General features: G+C 36.7%; 1 protein-coding gene across 15 annotated transcripts in view; it reads left to right on the top strand.

Moving 5' to 3' along the window:
* The window catches only part of Mllt10 (MLLT10 histone lysine methyltransferase DOT1L cofactor), a 193,926-nt gene that overhangs the window by 15,075 nt on the left and 159,921 nt on the right, over positions 1 to 18,930 (top strand). Inside the window, exons 1-2 of one of the 15 annotated variants that reach the window (XM_058572287.1) lie at positions 502 to 679; positions 13,364 to 13,413. The exons of 10 other annotated variants lie outside the window; for them this stretch is intronic. In XM_058572287.1, coding sequence (XP_058428270.1) covers positions 13,408 to 13,413 — 6 coding nt within the window. In that variant the 5' untranslated portion in view covers positions 502 to 679; positions 13,364 to 13,407. Of the gene's footprint in view, positions 1 to 501; positions 680 to 12,765; positions 12,850 to 13,363; positions 13,414 to 15,925; positions 16,031 to 18,930 lie in introns of those variants that run through there. 4 more of the 15 variants (XM_046423038.2, XM_058572286.1, XM_046423039.2 and 1 more) reach the window with 4 other exon arrangements.

The following is an 18,930-nucleotide window of genomic DNA, read 5'->3' as shown; positions in this document are numbered from 1 at the left end:
TCCTGAAGGAATAGAATCATAGTTTTTAGTTCCATTTCTTCAACAGCCTGCTGTGTTCTAGTCTCTTAGTTATGTTTGATGATTAAAAGATACCAGTTGTCATTATGATAGCATAAGAAATTTGCATTTGCTATAACACTCATCATGGACACTGTCCATTTTGTCTTTCAGTGACCCTTAAATAAAGATCTATGTGCAAGAATTTCTTTAAATGACTTAACTTCAGGAAGATTATCTCCTTTGAGGATCTGGTATATCTCTTCCTTTTTGTTAGATACATGAAAAATTCTATTTTTCTTTTTGTTCTGGTTACTAGGCAGCTGAGAACCAAATCTGGTCTTAAGTTACATCAGCTGTATTAGTCACATTATTAGTATATTTGTTTTCTCTTCCTTCTTCCATTGGGTTTAGGACTTCACTTCTTATCTCTGTTTCTCTGCGTGTTGATTTCATTCTCTCATACTACAGACTCTCTACTACATGAGGCTGGAACCATGACTGCTGGCAGCTCTTGGCTCTCATCTTCCCAGCCCCTTCTACCACGAGAAGGGGTTTTCTTGAAGAATCCTGAGAAGGACTCTGACCTGTCTTGGATCATGTACCCACCATCCCTCTGGCTGGAGTGGGGAGGGTACTATGAATGGCAACCCTCACTAGAACTACATAGTTGGAGTCAGGGGTAAGAGCAGTTTCCCTAATGTAGGGGGGTGGGTACTGTTCACAAAAGAAGGGTGATGCTTATGAAGCAGATGAACAATAGATGTCCTTTATACTGGTTTTTAATATTAATTTTATTTGTAAGTACAGAAAATACCATACATTTTGATTCGACCATTACACTGTTACATTTGCCTCTTTACCACTCTTAAATTTTGTGACTAATGTCAAATGCTCCCCCCCCCCCTTTTTTAAAAAAAAGTTTTGATTCTACTTGGGCTGGGGATATGGCTCAAGCGGTAGCACACTCGCCTGACATGCGCTGGGTTCGATCCTCAGCACCACGTAAAAATAAAGATGTTGTGTCCACTGAAAACTAAAAAAATAAATATTAAAAAATTTTCTCTCCTTCAAAAAAAAAAAAAGTTTTGATTCTATTTAACCTATATTCAGCATTTAAAATTATTGTGCCAAAGATTATAACTGGGTGTCATGGCACATGCCAATAATCCCAGCTACTTGGGAGACTGAGGCCAGAGGATCACAAGTTTCTGTCAAACCTGAGCAATATAGTTGAGGCCCTGTTTCAAAACAAAAAAACAAAAACCACAATAAACAAAACCCCTCAAGATCCATGCTGTCTTTCTTGAAACACTATTTTCATGACTTCTGGGTAGCTATTTTCTTTTATAGCCTCTGAATTTTTTTTGGCATTACTTTTCTTACTTTAAAATTTAAGTTACATGATTGCTTTTCTGGCTTATTTGATAACCTCACCCTTGGTGAATTTATGCACGCATGTGGGTGCCTCTGGATACCAGTATCATCACCTGAACAATTTTTTTCCTGACTTCAGGTCTTATTTCTAATTGCCTCCAGGACTTTCTACTTAAGTAGAAATCCTATCCTAGGTATCTTTAGTTTCTCTATCTCTATATTCTTGCATCGTAATCTGAGACCTAATTTTTTAAAGTTATTGTAGTACTTTAATCATTTTCTTTTTCTTTTTTTTTCAAATTCTTTTTTTTTTTTTTTATTTGAGAGAGAATTTTTTTAATATTTATTTTTTAGTTTTCGGCAGACACAACATCTTTGTATGTGGTGCTGAGGATCGAACCCAGGCCGCATGCATGCCAGGCGAGCGCGCTACCGCTTGAGCCACATCCCCAGCCCCTCATTTTATTTTTCTAAGGTGATACGATGATCTGGTTCAAAAAAATGTAAAAAGATGGTACGGTAAATATTCTCTTTCCCAAGAGCTGGGAGTATAGCTTAGTGGTAGAGTGCATGCTTAGTAAATATGAGGTGCTGGGTTCAGTCCTCAGCACAAAATAATCAAACCAAAACAACAATAACAAAGATAAAAATTCTTCCTCCTGAATTTCCCACATTCACTCATTTTTATTTCCGACTCCCTAGTTTTAGTTTTTTATTTTTATAGTGCCTTTATGTGTGTGTAAGAATGTACATACCTTATTTTTCTACAAATATAGTACACGTACTGGCCTTCCTTGCCTTCTTTTTTTTTGGGGCAGGGGGTGTTGGGTACCAGGGATTGGAATTGGGCACTCGACCACTGAGCCACATCTGCAACCCTATTTTGTATTTTATTTAGAGACAGGGTCTCACTGAGTTGCTTTCACCTCAGTCATTGCTGATCTGGCTTTGAACTTGCGATCCTGTCTCGGCCTCCCTAGCAGCTGGAATTACAGGCATGCTCCAGAATGCTGGGCTCTCTCCTTCCCTTCTTTTTAGTACATCCCTTTCTGTCTCAAGATTATCTCCTACAATTAAAAATGTTGCTATTTTTTGTCCTTAAAAGTATCTAGTGGTCCCCCCCCACCCCCATTTGTTTTAGTTGTTGGTCCACCTACCCCATTTTGAATCCAGAGCCTCAGGCATTCTAGCTCTCTACCACTGAGCTATATTACCAGTCCTTTTTTCCTTTTCTTCCCCTTCAGTACTGGGGATTGAACCAAAGGATGTTCTATCACTAATGTACTTCTCCAGCCCTTTTTAGTTTTTATTTTGAGACAGAGTCTTGCTAGGTTGTCTGGGCTTGCCTCAAACTTGCAATCTTCAAGTTTGAGCCTTCTGAGTAGATGGGATTACAGGCATGTGCTATTTCCTTTTGCTTCCTGTGTGTGTGTATTTTTTTTTTTTTAATATGTATTTTTTTAGTTGTAGTTGGACACAGTACCTTTATTTTATTTATGTATTTTTATGTGGTGCTGAGGATTGAACCCAGGGCCTCACACATGCTAGGCAAGCACTCTACTACTGAGCCACAACCCCAGCCCCTCCTATGTTTTTTTTAAACTACTAGTGCAGGGAAAACATTCTTCTGTTCTAATGTATTTTTACTGAAAAATTTGCTCTGAAATCAGTAGTACTGCAGGTATACTCGTTTTTTAGTAATTGTGGTAAAGGAAAATATTTTAGAAAAAGAATCCATGATCCACAATCTCACCCAGAGACACTCAAGTAGTATAGCAGTAGTGTTAAGACTATGGACTTTGGAGTCAGATCAACTAGATTTAAGACTGAACCAGTTGGGCTGGGGCTGTAGCTCAGTGACAGAGCACTTGCCTTGCATGTGTGAGGCACTGGGTTAGATCTTCAGCACCACATAAAAAATAAACAAATAAAATAAAGCATGCTGTCCATCTACAACTACAAGGAAAAAAAAAAAAAGCGACCAATTGCTTATCTATGCCTCAGTTTTCTTATCTGCAAAGTAGTATAGTTCTCTGGTTGTGGGCCAGGTACTTTTTTGAGGAGTAGGCAATTTCACCCTCTCAGTAGGGCAATGAGATACAGATGTTATGCTTAACTGTTTTTTTTTTTTTTTTGGGGGGGGGTAAGAGATGAGTAAATGTTAGTAATATAGAAATCTAATAATTTGTTGAATTATATGAAAAATTAATGAGCCACGATTTGAACTCTGGGTACTCCAGAGTTGGTGCTCTTAAGTGATATGCTTTAGTACAGATTATAGTTTAGAGAAATAACTTAATTTGTGTGTGTGTGTGTGGCTTAGTTCCAGCTTTATTATTTTCTTTTAAAGATGGGATGGGAAATTTAGATGAGCTGTGTCTCTGTCATGAATTTTTTTTTTTTTTTTTGGTGTTAGGGTTTCACTGAGAGGCATTTTACCACTAGGCTACATTCTCAGCCCTTTTGAATTTTTAAAATGAGACTGGTCTCATTAGCTGCTGTGGCTGGCCTTGGACTTGGGAATCAACTTGCCTAAGCCTCCGAGTTGCTGGGAATGTTGGTGTGTGCCACTAGGCCCAGCTACTCTTCACATTTTTGGAGCATGTTCCAGAAAGAGTTATTGAGTCAATTTAGTGGAGAGCACACCAGGTTTTTTTTTTGGTACTGGGGATTGAACCCGGGGCACTTAAGCACTGAGCCACATCTCCACCCCTTTTTTATTTTTTATTTTCGATAGGGTCTCACTCATTGCTTATGTTTTAGCTAAATTGATGATTCTGGCCTGGATCTTGAAGTCCTGCTACCTCAGCCTCCTGAATTGTGATTGCATGGCATGGGCCATGTACCTGTTTTTAGCACTTTAAATATTCACTCCATCTCTCTCCTCCCTTGGTTGTTTTTTTTTTTTTTTTTTTTTAATATAACTTTATTTTTATTTTTTTTAAAGAGAAAATTTTTTTAATATTTATTTTTTAGTTTTCAGTGGACACAACATCTTTATTTTTATGTGGTGCTGAGGATCAAACCCAGTGCCCTGCGCATGCCAGGCGAGCGCACTGCCGCTTGAACCACATCCCCAGCCCCATAACTTTATTTTTGTATTATTTATTTATGTGATGCCGAGGATAGAACCCAATGCCTCACCTGTTCTAGGCAAGTGCTCTACCATTGCGCTTAAGCCCCAACCCTTCCTTGCATGGTTTTTTATGAGAAGTCCACTTTTTTATCCTTGTTCTCCTATAGGTATGATGATCTTCTCTGACTTCTTTTAAGATTTTACCTTTGTTTTTTTGCAGTTTAAATGTATAGGATTTTTGGTAATTTTCTTTGAGATTTGCTGTGACTTGCTGTTTGTTATCAGTTATAGTAAATTTTCAGCCATTATTATTTTTTCTTTTAAATTTTTTTTTGTAGTTGTAGATGAAGAGATGAAGAGTATTTCTTTATTTTGTTTATTTTTATGTGGTGCTATGGATCAAACCTAGTGCCTCATGCATGCTAGGCAGGTATTCTGCCACTGAGCTACAGCCCCAACCCCTCAGCCATTGTTATTAAAACATTTTGTTTCTCTTTTTATTTTCCTTTAGTTGTTAGAAGAATATCTGTGTTTTTTTTCTTTTTCTTTTTTCTTTTCATCATTTACTCTCTCTGCCTTGTTTTAGAAGTTTTATTGATATAAAATTCAGGAGTATTCTACCAGAGCCCTTTTTATTTATTTTAAGATAGGCTCTACCTAAATTGCGTAGGCTGGTCTTGAACTTTCAGTCCTCCTGCTTCAACCCTAGTAGCTGGAATTAAAGGTATTTGCCCATTGACTTGGTATTATGTATTGAAATCAGGAAGTATGAATCCTTCAAATTTTTTGTTTCAAGGTTTGACTCTTTGTGGTCCCTTAAGGATTTGAATAAACTTTAGTATGAATTTTTAAAAATTTCTTAATAAAATATTGGGATTTTGATAGGATTGCATTGATTATTTAGGTCACTTTAGGTAGTGTTGACATTTTAGCAACATTAAGTCCTCTATCCTGAGACATGGGGTGGGATGTCTTTACATTCTTTTCTTTTTTTTTTATATTTTTTTAAGTTGTAGATAGGTACAATATCTTTATTTTATTTATATTTTTGTGGTGCTAAGGATCAAACCTAGTGCTTCTTGCATGCAAGGCAGGCACTCTACCACTGAGCTACAAACCCAGCCCAACATTCTTCTTTTTATTCAACAGCTTTTATAGTTTTTAATGTACAAGTCATTTGCCTAGTTTGAATAGTTTATTAATTTATTTTTGATGTTTTAAATGGAATTTTCATTTTAAATTTTTTCATTGTAATTGATTTTTAATAAATCCTTTTGAGTTTTAATTTTTCCTTCATCTTTGAAGGACTTTTTTTTTTGCCGGATATAGGATTCTTGGTTTGATAGTTCTCACTCCTTTCCTTCCTCCAAGATGGGATCTCCCTGTATTACCTGGGCTTTTCTTGAACTTCTAGAGTCAAGCAATCCTACCTCAGCCTCTGGAGTACCTGGGACAGTTTGTTCTTTAGAATTTTGCAGTGTGCCCGCTGTATTCTGACTTCCAAAATTTCTGATATGCTTCAGTACTCTTTGGGAGGTGAACAGTCATTTCTCTCATTGCTTTTAAGATTCTCTTTTATTTTTGAAAATCTTATTTAGTTGTAGATGGACACAGTACCTTTATTTTATTTATTTATTTTTATGTGGTGCTGAGGATTGAACCCAGTGCCTAACACATGCTAAGCAAGCACTCTACCATTGATCTACAAATTCCACCCCTTCTTTTATTTTTGTTTATTCAGCATTATTGATTGATTGGGATAGGGGTTTTGCTATGTTGCTTCAGCTTCCTTGAAATGCCTGCAAGTAATCTTCATGCCTCATCTTGCCCAGTAATGGACTATAGGAGCGTGTTGTTATGCTCTTGGCTTTTCTTTCTCTTTTTTGGGGATGGGCTGGGGGGTACCCATAGGTACTTAACTCTGAGCCACATCCCTAGTTCTTTAGTTTTTATTTTGAGAAAGGGTTTCATTAAGTTGCTGAGGCTGGCTTTGAACTTGGAATGCTGCTGCCTCAACCTACCAGAATTTTAGATGTGTGCCTTCACACCTGGCTTTTGTCTTTTGAAATTTTAGTATATGTGCCTCAGTGTGGGTCTTTATGAGTTCATTTAGCTTCTTGGACGTTTATGTTCATTTCTTTTATAAAATATGGGAAGTTTTCAATGAGATATCCTTCTTGTCTCTTTCTTTCTTTCTTATGGGATTTAAACAATGCAAATGTTGACCTATTTGGTTCCATAGATTCCTTAGGCATGTTCATTTTTCTTCAGTCTTTTTTTTTTTTTTTTTGTACAAGGGATTGAACTAATGGGAGGCTTACCCACTGAGCCACATCCCCAGCCCTTTTTTGTATTTTATTTAGAGACAGGGTCTCACTGAGTTGCTTAATGCCTCCCTTTTGCTGAGACTGATCTCGCGATCCTCCTGCCTCAGCCTCCTAAGCCACTGGGATTACAGGTATATGCCACTGTTCTTCAGTCTTTTTCTTTCTATTCTGCAGACTTGATAATTTCTATGTCCTATCTTCAAGTTTGCCGATTTTCTGCATGCTCTGATCTGCTTTGAACTCCTTTAGGGAAATTTTTATTTTAGTTTTTATGCTTTTCAGCTTGGGAATTTCTTTTTGGTTAATTTTATTTTTTCTAACTATTAATGTTTTCAATTGGTTCATACACTGTTTTCTTCACCTTTTTTTATTTATTTGTTTTAGGTTTTTGAGCATTTAAAAAATGCTTGTTTTAAAGTCTTTGTGTAGTAGATATGCCAGTTCTGAGGCTGGCTTTTTCAGGGACATTTTCATTTCATACATGTATTTATTTTGAATAGTTCATAACTTCTTGATTCTCTGACTTGTTATTTGTGTGTGGTGTGTGTGTGTGTGTGTGTGTGTGGGGGTGGTAGTGGTGGTAGTGGTGGTCTGAGAATTGAATGCAGGGCCTCACGTGTGCTAGGCAAGTGCTGTACAGCTAAGCTACATCCCAGCCCCAGATTTATTAGTTTTGATGAAGCAATTTGTAAGTTTTTCCTTTTATTATGGGTCATGCTTTTGCTGTCAAGTTTGATAAACTGTTATCTAATGCTAGATCCTGAAGATTTTTCTTCTGTTTCTTTAGAATTTTGTTGTTTTCTGTTTTAAATTTAAATATGTGATATATTTTGGATAAATTTTTGTGTAAGGCATTAGACTGAGATCAAGGTCATGGTTTTTGCTTTGGGTGTCCAAATTCTCCAATGCCATTTTTTTTTTTTTTTTTTTTGGTATCAGGGATTGAACTCAGGGGCGCTTAACCTACTGAGCCATATCCCCAGCTCTGTTTTATTTTTTATTTTGATACATGGTCTTGTTAAATTGCTTAGGGCCCCGTTAAATTGCTGAGGCTGGCTTTAAACTTGGAATCCTCCTGCCTAAGCCTCCTGAGCTGCTGGGATTACAGGCATGTGCCACCACGCCTGGCTCCAGTGCCATCTTTTGAAAAGTGTTTCTGGTCCTCCATTGAATAATTGTACCTTTGTCCAAAATCAGTTAGACTTAGTTTATTTCAGTTTGTTTTTGAGTTTTCTGTTCGGTTCCATTGAGTTGTTCATCAGTCCCTCTGGATGCTACATCTGTAGTCCTTTTTATTTTTTATTTTGAGACAAGATCTTGCCAGGTTTCTGAGGCTGGGCTCAAACATGTGACCTTCTGTCTCAGCATCCTGAGTAGCTGAGTTATACGTATAAGCCACTGTGCCCAGCTCCACCCTGTCTTTATTATTGTAGCGTGGAAACTCTTGAAATCAGATTGATAACAGCTGATTTTATTTTCAAAATTGTTTTATCTGTAAAGTTGCTTTGTTGTTTTAAACATGCATGTGTACATATACACACTTTAGAATAATTTCATATAAATGTATCTAGAAACATTGATGGTGTGTTGACTGGAATACCATTAAATTTAAATATCAGTTTGGAGAGAATTGACATCTTTAACATGTTGGGTCTTTTTTTTAGTTGTTGATGGACCTTTATTTATTTATATGTGGTGCTGAGAATTGAACCCAGTGCCTCACACATGCTAGGCAAGCACTCTACCATTGAGCCACAACCCCAGCCAAACATGTTGAGTCTTTAATCCATGGACATGTTAAAGTCATTCAGATATTCTTTGATTTCTTATATCAGTGTTGTATAGCTTTTAATTATATCAGTTATAAACATGTTTTGTAGATTATATCTAAGTATTTAATGTTGGAGGGAGCAATTGTGAATAATAATATATATTTTATTTTGGAGTTCCTTGATAGTATGTGAAAATATATTTGACTTAAATATTTATCTTATAGTTTTGCTAAATTAAGGGTTTTATTGTAGTTTCCTTGGGATTTACTGTACAGATAATGATGTCATTTGTATGTAGGATTATTTTTATATTGGTTCCAATTTGTGTGCCTTTTATTCTTGTCTGACTTGTGGCTAGAAATTCGAGCTCTGTGCTCATTAAAAGTGTTGAGAGTGAATAAAGAAATGTTTTTGACTTTAGAGGGAAGCATTCACTCAGTGGTGATAAGTAGTTAGTACTATAGTAACGGCACGCTTATTAATTTATTTTTTTCTTCTGGGGATTGAACCCAGGGGTACTTAACCAATAAACCACATCCCCAGCTCTTTTTTTTTTTTTTTTTTTTAATTTGTTTTAGTTAGACACAGTACCTTTACTTTATTTGTCTTTATGTGGTGCTGAGGATTGAACCCAGGGCCTCACACGTAGTAGACAAGCGCTCTACCACTGAGCCACAACCCCAGCCCATTCCAGCTCTCTTGATTGATTTATTTTTTTATTTTCAGAAAGGTTCTAAGTTGCTTTGGGCCTTGCTGAATTGCCGAGGCTGGCCTCAGACTTGTAATCCTCCTGCCTCAGCTTCCCAAGTTGCAGGAATTATAGGCATGCACCACTGTGCCCAGCTTTAACTGTGCTTTTTTGGTAGAAGCTCTGTATGAAGTTGAGGAAGTGTACACCTATACTTTATTGCTAATTTTCTTAGCTTTTTAAAATCATGAATGGGCATTGAATTTGATCAACTACTTTGTATGCAGTAGCTGACAGTTGTCTTTTTCTTTACTTACCTAATATGGTAGATATGTTAATTGATATTTGAATATTTAACCAACTCAGGAATAAGCTCCACTTGGTTATGGCATATAATTCTTTTTTTTATGTTGTAGGATTCTGTGTAATTTTGTTAAGGATTTTACTATATAGTATTCCCTTTATATTTTCTTTGTCTGGTTATATTATTAGGGTAATATTAGCTTCACATAATGAATTGGAAAGTTCTCCTTCCTTTTTCATTTTTAGAGGAGAGTTGGTTAGAGTTTAGAGAGCCAGAATTGGTTTTAATTCTTTCAACATTTGGCATTGTTTTCCAGTTAAACATCTGGGCCTTCAGATTTCTATTTTGGGAGTTTTAAATTTATATATTTTTCACGTGTGATGCTGGGAATTGAACCCAAGGCCTCATGCATAGTAGGCAAGCAGGTGTCCTACTTTGTTAGGCTTTAACATTGTTTTTTGGTTTGTGCCCATTGATGCATCCTGGTTGCTAATTTCTTCCATTGCAAGAGTAGGGCGTCCTAGGAAAAAGAAATACTCAGGAAACTCACTGCCGCATTATACCTTGGGTCTTTCACTTCAGTTTTGGAAATATATTTATTTTTAGTGTTCGTGGTTTTTGATTGTACTTAGTGAGGAAAAAGAGGGAGCAGTATGTCTATTCCATCTTCCCAGAAGTGGAACTCTGTCCTTTGATTTTTGTGTGTGTGATGATGATGATTGAACCCAGGGTCTTGTTCATGTGAGGCAAGCACTCTACCAACTGAACTATACTCCAGCGCGTCCTTTGATTTCATTGAATTTCCTCTGTTGTGTTTTACTTCTATTTAATTGATTTCTGCTCTGATCTTTATTATCTCTCTTATACACACACTCTTTCTCTCTCAGATTCTTCTAAGTCTCCCACCCCCACTTTTTTGTTTGTTTGTTTATTTTTTGCGGTACTGGGGATTAAACCCTGGTCCTTGAACATACTAGGCAAGTGCTCTACCACTGAGTCTACATCCCCAACTCTTTATTTTGACACAGGGTCTTAGTAAAGTTCCTGAGGTTGGCCTCAAACTTCTGCCTCAGCCTCCCAAGTATCTGGGATTACAGGCATGTACTTCTATGCTATTTCTTTTTAAATATAGGCTCTTAATGCTATAAATTTTCTTCTTAATTATTACGTTAAGTGCCTTAAATTATGTTCATTTTTCTCTCTTTAGTTTTTGACCCATTGTGGTTTTTTTTTTTTGTTGTTATTTTTTGTAGCAATGAGGATTGAACCCGGAACCTCTTGCATGCTAGGCAAGTTTTCTACCACTATGTTCTGACCAGTGGTTTACTTTAAAATATATTTAGAGTCCAAGTGTTGAGACTTTTCATGATTATTTTCCTGCTGTTGATTTCCAAAGTAATTTCACTGTGGTCAGAAAATCAGTATGACTTAACACCTTAAAATTTTTTTTAAAGAAGGTGGATTTTAAAATTAATTAATTAATTGATTGATTTTAATTCTGTGGGTTGAATCTAAGCCTTCACACTGCTAGGCAAATGTGTTCTTCCACTGAATTATATCCCTTTTTCCTGTATGAGTTAAACAATTAATTCATTATTTTTATGACAGGATCCTCTTGTTTTTTTTTGTAATAATTTTATTTAAAAATTTACTTTATATGATATTAATGTAACTGTTTCAACTTTCTTTTTTTCTTTTTCAATACTTTTTTAGTTGTAGATAGACACAATACCTTTATTTTATTTATTTATTTTTACATGGTGCTGAAGTTCGAACCCAGTGCCTCAAACGTGCTAGGCATGTTCTCTACCACGGAGCTATATCCCCAGCCCTCTTTTTTTTCTTTTAAATTAGTTTTTAGTTGTTGAGACTTTTCATGATTATTTTATTTTTTATTTATTTGTATGTGGTGCTGAGAATCGAACCCAGTGCCTCACACATGCTAGGTAAGCGCTCTTCCACTGAGCTTCAACCCCAGCCCTATTTCAACTTTATTTTGATGTTGTAACATGTAGTAACATGACTCTTTTCTTAGGCTGCTTTGAGGAGTTTTTATTTTTGTTTTTGTCAGTTTTATCATGATATATACTACTTTTCTTTTTTCTAGTGGTGGTGTTTATTGAAAGAGTGCCTTGTTACATATGTTTTTAATTTTCACAAAATATCAAAAAGTATTGTTAACTTCTGTAGGTTTTTTTTGCATTATTTTGTTTGTGGTTCTAATGACAAGTATATTTGGCCTCTTGAAGTTATTGCAATGTTAAGTTCTATTTACTTTTTAATTTTTTTGTACCAGGGATTGTACTCAGGGGCACTCTACCACTAAGCCACATTCCCAGACTTCTTTTGTATTTTATTTAGAGACAGGGTCTCACTGAGTTGCTTGCCGGCTTTGAACTTGCTATCCTCTTGTTTCAGCCTGTCTCAGGTGTGTGCCACCGCACCTGGCAAGTTTTATTTACTTTTTAAAGTATTTTCCCATTTCATTTAAATTAGTAACTATTACTTGCTTTCATGTATCATAGATCTCATAGTATCTTAGAGATCTGTAATCTGTATCTCTAGAATTTAAAATTTTTAAAATCTCTAATTTTTATTTTGTTTCTTCTTTCTGATCATGTGATATTTAGTTATAACTGTTTTAAAGGACTTGTCTGCTAATTCTGTCATTTGAGGATGGGTTAAATTGGTTTTAGTTTCACTATGGGAATGAATTTGCAACTTCTTATAAGTCTTATAAATTTTGGTTGATGGTTTGATCCCTGTGCATTATACCTTTTTCTTTGTTTTTGTATGCCTAAAAATATTTAGCATTTGTTCTGTGACACCATTAAGTTGCTAGAAAAGAGTGTGCTTCTTGAATCTTGCTTAGTTTTCTTTGAATGGACTGGAGCTATGTGTAGGTTTTTTTTTTCCCCCCTTTCTTCTGAAGCATTTCCTTTGTATTCTGATATGATATGAATTACTAGGTTTCCATCCTGGCTTTTGGGAATAAGTATGGTTCACCTCATTCTGTTAAGTTCTGGTCATTTTTTTCTCTAATTCTTTTGATGGTTCTCTTCCTGGCCTTGGGTAGGTCCCTCACATGCAAGTGATGATTTGTTACTCAACCAAAAATTATAGGGTGAGCCTTTGTAGATCTCTTCATTTCTCTTTCTCTCTCCAGCTCTCTACTCAGTGCTGGTCTCCCTTGTGAGCTCTAGCCACCTTGACTTCCTTGGACTCCCAGCTTCGTTTCCTCAACTTGGGGAGACCACAGGCTCTGCCTGAGTTCCTTCTCCCTGTTCCTCGACCTGGAAAGTCTCTCAGTAAGCTGGGCACCTGTATGACTTATGTCATTTGTTTCTTGTTTCTCAAGGATCACACTGTCTTACATTACTTGTCTGATTTCTTCAGTGTTATTGTTTTGTTCATTGTTTTAGGTTTTTATTATTTCATACAAGAAAGCTAAATCTAATCCCCTTTACTCCATTTTGACTCGAAGAATGATATCCTTTTGGTGATGATTTGCATTTTCATAATGACTTGTGATATTATTGAGCATGTTTTAACTTGTGTATTGACCATTCCAGTGTTCTCTTGAGTTTGTTCAGACCTTTAAGTCCTTCCCTTTCCTTTTCCCTTTCCCTTCCCCTCCTTTTCCTGCCTATTTTGAGTTTCAGAAGATCTTTATATGTCCTAGATACTGGTCTTTTGTTAGATAAATGTTTTGTAAATACTTTGCCCAGGTCTGTATTTACTTATTTATTTTAATTGTGCCTTTTGATGAGCAGAAATACTTAAATCTGATGAAGTCTAATTTATCAGTGTTTTCTTTTATAGTTATTGCTTACTGTGAGCTAAGACTTTTGCCTAACCCCGAAGTCATGAAGGTAATTTCCTTTATTTCCTCTAAAAGCTTTTGTTTTTGCTCATTTATATTTAGGTTTGTGATGCATCTCAAATTATTTCTTGTGCGCTTCATTTTTTTTTTGTTTGTTTGTATATGGCTATTCAATTGTTTTCATACCATTTGTTGAAAAGAATTTTTTTTCCTCACTGGATTGCTTTGGTGGAATACATGGCTGGCTGCATAAGTAGAATCTCTATAATGGGTGTAATTATAGAATCTCTATAATCACAGATACTCAGGAGGCTGAAGCAGGAGGATTGCAAGTTCAAGGTCAGCCTCAAAAATTCAGTGAGACCTTGTCTCAAAACTAAAAAATTAAAATTGCTGGGATTTTGCTCAGAGGTAGATCATCCAGGGTTCAATCCCCAGTAACCACCTCCCTCCCCATTTACACACACACACACACACACAAAAAAAAAAAAAAAAAGATAGGCTGGGATTGTGGCTCAGTGATAGAGCACTTGCCTAGCATGTGTGAGGCACTGGGTTTGATTCTCAGCACTACATACCAATAAATAAATAAAATAAAAAAAATTCATCAACAACGAATAAAAATGTTAAAAAACAAAGAGTGGGCCATCTTTCAGGATCTTTATTCTGTACCATTGATCTGTGCCTCTAGTCTTATTATCATCACATGATTTGTAACTTTATAATATATCTTGAAGTTAGAATCCAAGACCAGCCTTTCCCCCACTTTTCAATATTGTTTGCATATTCTACATCTTTTACATTTCTATATAGATATCAGCTTTTCCAGTGTTCCCAAAAAGGCCAATGGGATCTATCAAGGAAAACTATGAGGAAAATTGACATAACAATCTTTGAATCTTCTTATACACTACCATACTACATCACTCCATTTATTTAGGCCTTTTTTGTTTTTTTCTGATCAGTATTTTGTAGTTTTATTTGGTCTCGATCTTAAAATTTATTTCTCAGTATTTTCTTCTCTGACACGATTTAAAATTTTTTTTGCTGCAATTTTTATTTATTTAAAATAAGTAAATGCAATAAAATTATTCCTCAGTATTTTCTTCTCTGACATGATTAAAAAATTTTGCTGCAGTTTTTAAAAAAAATTTTAATTTATTTTTTAGTTTTAGGTGGACACAATGTCTTTATTTTTATGTGGTATTGAGGATAGAACCCAGTGCCCCATGCATGCCAGGTGAGCGCGCTACCGCTTGAGCCACATCCCCAGACTAGTTTTTTTTAATATTTATTTTTTAGTTGTAGTTGGACACAATACTTTTATGTCACTCATTTATTTTTTTTATATGGTGCTGAGAATCGAACCTAGGGTCTTGTGCTCTACCGCTGAGCCACAACCCCAGCCCTGCAATTTTTATATATTTTAAATAAGTAAATACAATAGCTTTTGATGCTATCGTAAAGTGGTATTATAAAATTCAATTTCTGCTGGGTACAGTGACACACAGCCTGTAATCCCAGCTGCTCAGGAGGCTGAGGCAGGAGGAACACAAGTTCAAAGCCAGCTTCAGCAATAGCGAGGTGATAAGCAACCCGGTGAGACCCTGTCTCTAAATAAAATTCAAAATAGGACTGGGGATGTGGCTCAGTAGTTGAGTGCCCTTGAGTTCAATCCCTGGTACCAAAAAAAAAAAAAAAAGATTCTAATTCTTAGCATATATATTAGGATATAGAATCGATTTTTGTATATTGACTTGTGTCTTATGACCTTGCTTATGCTTAAGTAGATTACTTAAGATTTTTCTAGTGGGTGATCTCATGTCATAAATCAGTTTTGTGCTAGGGATGTCGTTCATTGGTAGAGTTCTTGCCTAACGTGTGAGGCTCTTGGGTTGCAGCCCAGCACAAATAACAACACCCACAGTTTTTACCTTTTCCAGTTGTGTTTCTTTTATTATCTTCCATTATGGATTGTAGTTAATCTTGTTTCCATTATTTAAGGAGAGCATTTTGTGTTACAGTGTCACTGTAGACTTTTTTAAAAATATATTTTATTGGTTGTTGATGGACTTTATTTATTTATATGTGGTGCTGAGAATTGAACCCAGTGCCTCACACGTGCTAGGCAAGTACTCTACCACTGAGCCACAACCCCAGCCCCATAGCTGTAGACTTTATTAATAACTTTTATCAGATTATTTCAAATATAGGTTTTATTATTCAGGAATGGCAAAGCCAACAGATCAGGAACACAACTGCTATTGAAAATACAGTTTGATCCAGATGCAGTGGTGCACGGCTGAAATCCCAGCAATTCAGAAGAATGAGGCAGGAGGCCAGCTTCAACAACTTGGCAAGGCTCTAAGCAATTTAGTGAGAACCCTGTCTCAAGATAAAAAGGGCTGGGGATGTAGTTCAGTTGTAAAGTGCCCCCTGGGCTCAATCCCTAGTAGCAACAAAACCACACACACATACACACACACACACACACTCTCTCTCTCTCTCTCTCTCTCTCTCTCTTTCTCTCTCTCTCACTTATATTTATAGGTCTGAAGAGGAGGAAGCATGTCATACCATAGTAGGGCCACATGGAGAAACACTGGGCTGGGTCAGGAGGCAGAGGGAACAAAGGGAAACCATAGGGAAATAATGGGTGAAGAAAGGTAAGTATGTTAGAATTGTCAAGTTTGAATAATTTCTAGGGCTCTGGGGCATAGGGACTTTTGTGGTTTTGAGTCCTTGGCCTTGGGATGCTAGAGGAAGGGGATCTTGTGACCTAAAGTGTAAGATCATTAGTGGTATGTATGGGCTCTGGATTCCTTGGTTTGCACATAAAAGATATAGACCTGGCAGGTTGTTTTCCTGTCTAGAAATTAGTTAACCCTGGGAGGAGTGGTCTCTCTGGAGTTCGCAGAGCCTCAAGATGTCAAAGCATCAAAAATGCAGAATGTAAAATAAAATCATAATACATAAGTTGAATAAGATTCAATGATTATATAATAAGATTATCTTATCAGATAAGTTTTAAGTTCTCTTAAGATTTGTCTTAGTTCTCTGAGAGTTTATAACATAAATGGATGTTTAGTTTTCTCATGCTTTTTCCATACTGATTGAGATGATATATTTTAAAAAATTACTATAGTGAATTTTCATTGTTTCATTTTCCAGTGTTATAGTAACCTGTGTTCATGGGATAGACTGCCTCTTCATGGTGTATTACCTGTTTTAAAAAAATTATTTCTAGATTCAAATTGTTAATATTCAATATTTTTGCATCTATGTACATGTAATTTTTTTTTGTCAGGTGTTGATAGTATTCCTAGTCCTAGGTATTAGTATTATTCTTGCTGAACTTAGAAAATGATTTGGAAAACATTTTTTCCTCTATTTTCTGAAAGTGTTTGAAGGAATTTACCTTCAGTGAAAAACATCTGAGCCTAGTGTTTTCTTTTTCTCCCCCTCCCCCTCCCCTCCCCTCCCCTCCCCTCCCCTCCCCTCCCCTCCCCTCCCCTCCCCTCTCCTCCCCTCCCCTCCCCTCCCCTCCCCTCTCCTCCTCTTCCCTCCCCTCCCCTCTCCTCCCCTCCTCTTCTCTCCTCTCCCTCTACCCTCCCCTCCCCGTCCCCCTTTCCTCCCACCCCCCTCCCCCTTCCCAGATTTTCTGTTTCATCTTGTCAATTTTGAGAAGTTGGGATTTTCCAGGAACTTTTGCATTTTATTGGATTGGGGATATAGTTTATTGGTAAAATGCTTGACTAGTATGCACGAGGCCCTGGGTTCCATGCCCAGCACTGCCAAAGAAGGAGAAGTTTTCTATTTCATCCAAATTGTATTCTCCCTTTAATATCTTTGGGTTCTGAAGTGATAATTCTCTTATATTTTGTTACTGATGATTTGTGCATTTCCCTTTTTAAAAAAAGATTAAGTTTGCAATTTCAACTTTGATGTTCCCCTTCCTTCCTTCCTTATGTGTGTGTTTATTGCATTGCTAGGGAATGAACCCAGGTTCACTTTACCATTGAGTCCCAGCCCTTTTAATATATATATATATATATATATTTTGAGATAGAGTCTTGGTGAATTGCTGAAGCCGGCCTGAAACTTGTTATTATCCTGTCTCAGTCTCTGAGTCTTTGGGATTGTAGGCATGTGCTACCAAGCGTGGCTATCTTGCTTTTTTTCTAATATGGCCAGGGAACATAGTCTGATTTCAGTGGTTTTAAATTCATTGTATTTGTTTTGTGGCCAAGAATGTGGTCTTTCATGTTGAATGTACCAGTGTTTACCTGAAAAGAATATGTGGTTTATAGCTTTGATCAGATTATCTGTGTCTTTATTGATTTTTTTTCTTTCTTCCTCTCTCTCTCTCTCTCTCTCCTTTTTTTTGGAGGGGTCTAGTTTGGTCAGTTACAAAGATAGAGATGTTAAATATCATACTGTTGGGATGGGGTTGTGGCTCAGAGGTAGAACGTTCACCTTACCATGCATGAGGCACTGGGTTCAAACCTCAGCACCACATAGAAATAAAATAAAGAGGGCTGGGGATGTGGCTCAAGCGGTAGTGCACTCACCTGGCATGCGTGTGGCCCGGGTTCGATCCTCAGCACCACATACAAAAAAGATGTTGTGTCCGCTGAAAACTAAAAAATAAATATTAAAATTGTCTCTCTCTCTTAAAAAACAAGATATTGTGTCCGCCTATAACTAAAAAATAAATATTAAAAAAAAATCAAATTGTGGGGAATTGTTTTACCCCCCCCCCCCCCCATTTCCTCCACCTTTTTTATTGGAACAAGGGATTGAACTCAGGCACTCGGCCACTAAGCCACATCCCCAGCCCTGTTTTATATTTTTTTAAATTAGAGAAAGGATGTGACTAAGTTACCTCGTGTCTTGCTTTTGCTGAGGTTGGCTTTGAATTTGTAAGCCTCCTGCCTCAGCCTCCTAAGCCGCTGGGATTATAGGCTTGCGTCACTGGGCCTGGCTGTTTATCCCTTTACTTTGGATAATTTTTACTTCATGTATTTTGAAAATTTGTTATTAGGCACACACATTTATTTATTTTTTGCAGCACTGGGGATTGAACCCAGTGGTACTCTATTATTGAGCCACATCCCCAGCAATTTTAATTTTTAGACACAGGGTCTCACTGTGTTGCCCAGGGTGGCCTTGAACTTGTGATCCTCCTGCCTCAGTCTCCTGAATAACTGTGATTATAGATATGTGCTGCTGTATTCAACTTACCTTTATGATTATTACATCATCATCTTGACGCTTATTATCATGAAATGCTCCTGTTTGTCTTTACTATATAATCCATCATCTGCTGTTTCCATTTTTATCCATTTTAATTTTAACCTGTTTATGTTTTTAAATTGTGTGTCTCAGCTGGGTATAGTGACGTGTGCACATAATCTCAGTTACTAGGGAAGATCAGCCAGGAGGATCACTTGAGCTAGGAGTTCGAGAGCGGCCTAGGTAACAAAATAAGATGCCATCTCAAAAACAACAACAAAAAAAGGGTGTCTTTTATAAATACCATGCAGCTTGGTTTTAATTTTTCATA

Source organism: Marmota monax, unplaced genomic scaffold, assembly GCF_021218885.2.
Source record: "Marmota monax isolate L192 unplaced genomic scaffold, Marmota_monax_Labrador192_F-V1.1 WCK01_AAM20220418_F8-fsc00098, whole genome shotgun sequence".
In the NCBI taxonomy this organism is placed as follows: domain Eukaryota; kingdom Metazoa; phylum Chordata; class Mammalia; order Rodentia; family Sciuridae; genus Marmota; species Marmota monax.
Note: the sequence above shows the minus strand (reverse complement) of the source record. Positions and strands in the feature narration are given on the sequence as shown.